This window comes from Pleuronectes platessa, chromosome 14, assembly GCF_947347685.1.
Source record: "Pleuronectes platessa chromosome 14, fPlePla1.1, whole genome shotgun sequence".
Lineage (NCBI taxonomy): Eukaryota > Metazoa > Chordata > Actinopteri > Pleuronectiformes > Pleuronectidae > Pleuronectes > Pleuronectes platessa.
Window position 1 is genome coordinate 17,451,023 of NC_070639.1, and position 6,008 is coordinate 17,457,030.

At 46.1% G+C, this 6,008-nt stretch overlaps 1 protein-coding gene across 1 annotated transcript; it reads left to right on the forward strand.

Annotated features, from left to right (window-relative positions):
* The first annotated feature begins 1,652 nt into the window (after positions 1-1,652).
* Positions 1,653-5,774, forward strand: nr4a2a (nuclear receptor subfamily 4, group A, member 2a). The gene is made up of 8 exons (XM_053440203.1): positions 1,653-1,797; positions 2,315-2,416; positions 2,580-3,504; positions 3,969-4,098; positions 4,286-4,449; positions 4,838-5,040; positions 5,212-5,390; positions 5,518-5,774. The coding sequence occupies exons 3-8, from the start codon at positions 2,638-2,640 to the stop codon at positions 5,772-5,774; spliced, it is 1,800 nt and encodes a 599-aa protein (XP_053296178.1). The 5' UTR covers positions 1,653-1,797; positions 2,315-2,416; positions 2,580-2,637.
* The last annotated feature ends 234 nt before the right edge of the window (positions 5,775-6,008 follow it).

Here is a 6,008-nt window from a genome sequence, read left to right on the forward strand (position 1 = left end):
CTTAAAAAGGCACACGCCAGAACTTTTACAACAGCCCTATTCTTCTGAATAATCACATTATGACGAGTGGAATATGTAATTTACATATCCTGCCCCAATGCGCACCTCGAAACGACTGGGCGTGACCACACTACCTTAATGGGGTTGGGCTAATTAAGAAGGTTAATTGTAAGAAACAGGGGCCGCTTGATGTATGGCTGGTGAACAATAGTGTCCTCTAGAGGTGAGAGCAACCATAATATACAGATATAGTGCATCCCTTCCCTCCCTCCCTCCCTTCCTCCCTCTGTGCACACGCTGTCCTTGTGTGCTCTGAGTACAGTCAAAACAAAAAAAAGAAAACAATGAGAGTGGTGGCTGTTCTTTTATAATAAAGAAGTAGTCCTGTAGCAATAACACATGGCGCTGCTGCCGCATGTGATTCTGGCTGCTTTTACGCGCAAGTGAACCCATGCACCACATGTATGTGCCCTCTCCTTTGGCTTGCTGCCCGGGCCAATATGTTAGCGGTGGGGGGGGGGGGGGGAGTGAAACGTAGGCCACCGCGATTGGCTACAAGGTGTTGGTGTAAGATTATTCTGAGATCGGTCCATTCTGTCGCTGCGGAACAATAAGGCCCTAGAGATTATTTTGGCGACTGCGTCACCTTGAGCGTTTTTCTGCGTCACTCGCCATTCTGCGCGCTCCTGTCACGCCCCCCCCCCCCCTCCACACACACACACAACCACCACCCCAATGACAACTGGCTACAGGCCCACTAATTACCCCCCCCCCCCCCCCCCCCACCACCACCTTCTTCCTTGAGCAGCTCACATACACTATACACCAGCTCTATGAATAGGCAAGACCCCACCCCAATCTGAAATCTAAATTTGGAACACAATTGAATAACCAAAATCCTGTCAGAAGATAACTAAGAATAATATTTACCCCCCCCCCCCCCCCCCCTTGCTTCATTATGCCTGTTTCATAATAGTGAATCTGGCATATCAGCCTCATTGTGACATAACCCACATGTGCCAACGTACACTATAGCGTTTACAGTCAATTAACCACAATAAGGGAATAAACTATCTAGATACTAGTCAGTTGAGATGTTTCTCACTTTTCTGATGTGTTTTAAAACCACAGCATAAATATTGGCTGCTGCAACCAAGAGATAGATGGTTGTGCCAGAGAAATGTGGTGACAAAAATGGGGGAAAGTTCCCAACATGAAGAAAAATATCCACCAGTATAAAGAGAAGCAGAAATTACCAGATAATCACAATTTGCATGATCTACTTGGCAGAGCTGAGATTACAACCAAAAAAGCCAGGAAATCACATCCCATAGATTAATGTCATTTTAAAACGAGCCTGATTTAAGTCCCCGGCCAACACATGTGTGTCTGCACAGACTTTAGGCGGGACTACCCTCCACTACCTCGCTGCTGATGTCCATGTGGGAAGCAACATACAACACATATCACAAGCCAAACACACTCGCCGGATAAGAAAAAAAAACGGGGCTTGAGAAAGTTCCCGTGCGGATTGGTCTGTGTCTCTGCCGACGCGGATGACGTCGCGCCGTGAAACACGTGGGCCACGGCATCCAGAGCTCACATAAACAAAGCCACATTGGCCAGACTGGGTAGTCGAAGCTCGTGTTGCTGTCAGTGCGCGGAGTCACACGGGTTTGCCTGCCTTGGCTTTGTTGGGTATCCGACGCTCATGGTTTGGAGCCTTTACCGAAATTGATGAATACCCTCTACATGCTTATCGCATGGATTGAAAGACACGATCCTGATGTGAAAGAGGTAAGATTTCACACTCTTCTCTTCCTTTGCAACATAATCTGCGTGTGCGCTTCACTTGCACAGATTTTTCTTTCAGCCATTTGGATCTTTTTCTTTCTTTATTTCTCGGATTCACTTTTTTTTTTCCGGCTCAAACATTGAAATGATACAGAAGTGAATCTTTCTCGCAGTGGTTCCGATCTGTTGATGTGACCGATGCCTCACCAGGAATTTCCACCTTTGCAGACAAGTTGTCACGGATGTCCAGTGCGCGAAGTTGATCTGTTCATCCAGAACAAATATTTCACACAATAGTGATAAAATAAAAAGACAACTTATGCTGTTCAGTTTCTATATGAGGGTTGTGGTCCGAATCTATATAATAATTTTAACGGATATTTCCCCAAATCCTGTGCGTAATAAGAAATCTGCTTTAGTTCGTGCGTAATTTACAAGTGAAAATGTTGTGGTCTTTTTTAGATTTTTAGATTTTTTTTTAACAATGTATAGTAAATGTCAGAGTTGTGTGTTTTATTAGGGGACGATCCAGAACAGAGCCGCCTTTCTGAATCCGGACACCCACACAACTCCTGACATTATCCATTTCAAGTGTCACCGAAAGACTGTCAGGAGACTTGAGGTATGATATGACAATTATTTACAAATACTTAATTCACACAGTATAAATATGTAATGCTGTTTTATCTTAAGAGGACAGTGCTCAAGTACTGTTTATACAGTTTGTTTGTTCTGAGAGAAATGAGATGAAATTAACCAGTGTGTAAAACTTTTTCTATTCACAGTTCGAAGATTTACTGGAGAAATTCTGACCGTGTGGATTTCCCGGTTTGGTTTTCAGCCATGCCCTGCGTCCAGGCTCAGTATGGATCATCACCTCAAGGAGCTAGTCCTGCTTCCCAGAGCTACAGCTACCACACGGCCGGAGAGTACAGCTGCGACTTCCTAACTCCCGAGTTTGTTAAGTTTAGCATGGACTTGACCAACACCGAGATCACAGCCACCACTTCACTCCCGAGTTTCAGTACATTCATGGACAACTATAACACAGGCTACGACGTTAAACCGCCCTGTCTGTATCAGATGCCCCACTCTGGAGAGCAATCCTCCATCAAGGTGGAGGACGTCCAGATGCACAACTACCACCATCAGCAGGGCCACCTGCCACCTCAGTCAGAGGAAATGATGGCTCACTCTGGGCCTATGTATTTCAAACCCCCCTCGCCTCATGCCCCGAGCACACCAAACTTCCAAGTTCAGCCTAATCACATGTGGGAGGACCCGGGCTCGCTCCACAGTTTCCACCAGAACTATGTTGCGGCCACATCGCACATGATAGACCAACGCAAGAACCCCGTGTCGAGGCTTTCGCTCTTCTCCTTCAAGCAGTCCCCGCCCGGTACCCCCGTCTCCAGCTGTCAGATGCGGTTCGACGGCCCGCTGCACGTCTCCATGAACCACGACAACCCGGGCGGCCACCGGGGCCTGGACGGCCAAAGCTTCGGGGTGCCCATTCGGAAACAGGCGGGCCTGGCCTTTCCTCACTCCCTGCAGCTCGGACACGGCCACCAGCTGGTGGACAGCCAAATGCCATCGCCCCCGTCCCGAGGATCTCCGTCAAACGAGGGTCTGTGTGCGGTGTGTGGGGACAACGCAGCCTGCCAGCATTATGGAGTGAGAACCTGCGAGGGCTGCAAAGGATTTTTCAAGGTGGGCTCACATGACAGAAAACATGAATCACCATTAGTGTGTTTAAATGAAAGATGCCCCTCATGCACTGAGTCCTGAGAAAAAAAACACTGTCCAATTCCCTTAGAAAATAATAACGGTGCAGCCAAAACATTTATCATAACCACATCCTCACTGCGAGTTACAACATGAATCTTCCAGCACCAGCTTAATTTGTACCTATTAAATATCTATACGTGACAATTATACTCGTCCACACATAGATCTCGGAGGTGCAAGTAAAATATGACAGAACACGGATATGTATTTTTCTGACAGTCTATTCCCTCTTGTTGGTTCGTGCAGGAGATGAGACAGATATTATATCGTTTTCATCTGTTCTCCTTCTGCAGCAAGCATGCACAGTCCATGTACGACATGTTGTATGGCTTTAGTGATAGGCCTGCAGAGTGACATGTGTTTTTCTTCTTTTTTTCTTCTTCCAGCGCACCGTCCAGAAAAATGCAAAATATGTGTGTTTAGCAAATAAAAACTGTCCTGTTGACAAACGCCGAAGAAACCGTTGCCAATTCTGCCGTTTCCAGAAGTGCATGGTCGTCGGAATGGTGAGAGAAGGTATGTTTAAGCCATGCATTCAATTATTCTAGACTTATAGTTGATATTTCCTCACTGACACACTGGAAATTCTTGTGCGTAATTGAGCATTGGAATGTTATCTAATCCACATTTAAACTTTTACGCACGACAATATGGGATACATACTGTGGACTTCTACATATGACGTGTGTTTTTCCAAACGCAGTGGTCCGAACGGATAATCTCAAAGGTCGGAGAGGACGCCTACCATCCAAACCCAAAAGTCCCCAGGAGCCCTCACCACCCTCGCCGCCTGTGAGCCTCATCAGCGCACTCGTTCGGGCCCATGTGGACTCCAACCCCTCCATGTCTGCTTTGGACTATTCACGAGTGAGTAAAGAACCCAGAAATAAAACAACCGCATAAAAAGAAGAGAGGAAGAAAAAAAAAAGGATAGTGGCTGAAACTGAAAGTTCAACAAGATGGAGATTTTTAATTTGCTCCTGCCTGAGACGACAATTTATTGCTTTGAAAGTTTGCTGGAATAAATCGCCGAATGCCTAACTTTGTCTGGGCTTTTAATGTGGCATTTTTTTTCCAAAGTAAATTGCACTGAATTGGAGAAGTTAATAAAAGGAAGACATGAATTTAACAGTAAAAAAAGAAAAGAAGGACGCTCTCCTTTTCTTTCTCCCTCTCTTCGAAATGGGCATTTGCAATTTCACGGATTATATATTTTAAAGGACCTCATTAAGGCGCTGTTTAAATTAAATTCCAGTTCCAGGCAAACCCTGACTACCAAATGACTGGAGACAACACTCAGCACATCCAACAGTTCTACGATCTCCTGACGGGCTCCATGGAGATCATCCGGGGCTGGGCGGAGAAGATCCCGGGCTTCTGTGATTTACCGAAGCAGGATCAAGATCTGCTCTTCGAGTCCGCATTCCTCGAACTGTTTGTCCTGCGGCTGGCGTACAGGTGAGCAGCGCGATTGTGCCAAACAAAACAACCCGAGCTTTTAGATAATCATCAGCTCCCCCTTCAAGCTTCACTGCTTTGGCTTTTATTAGCTGCTCAAATAATTAGACGGCTCTTAAATTCCCATTTATTTTCCGAGCGTAATTAATGTCGTTTTCTTATTAATTGCAGGTCCAACCCAGTGGAAGGCAAGCTTATTTTTTGTAACGGAGTTGTGTTACACAGGCTACAGTGCGTCCGTGGCTTTGGAGAGTGGGTGGACGCCATCGTGGAGTTTTCCTCAAACTTACACAGCATGAACATAGACATCTCAGCCTTCTCCTGCATCGCAGCTCTGGCCATGGTAACAGGTGCGTAAAGGCGGCTGCTGCGCCTGTGGAACCCGCCGGCGTTAAACAATGCGATGCAGCACAGAGTGTTAATGCATGGGAAATAAGTCCTCCATCTCATATCTTCTTTTGTATGTTTATATTCCAGAACGACACGGGCTCAAGGAACCCAAGAGAGTCGAGGATCTCCAAAACAAGATCGTCAACTGCCTAAAAGACCAAGTGACGTTCAGTGGCGGTGGATTGAATCGTCCCAACTACTTGTCAAAACTCTTGGGGAAGCTCCCCGAACTGCGCACACTCTGCACCCAAGGTCTGCAGCGTATCTTTTACCTAAAACTAGAAGACCTAGTCCCTCCGCCGGCAATAATTGACAAACTTTTCCTCGACACCCTGCCTTTCTGAGCCCCGACTCCTCGGTGGGCGACACCTCAAAGAACTTCCAAAAAAAAAAAGACACTGTTTCGAGTCAGACGTGGCAGATTTTTTTAAACGGTGTTATTATTATTTCGTGGAAATATCTGCAAGCTCCGTAGGCGAATAGAACAACACTCCCCCATTAGGTTTCATGAAGGAGACAAAAGATAAAGAGGCAGAACGTGTGATTGCTGTGTAGGCCTTTTAATTCTCTGACAATTG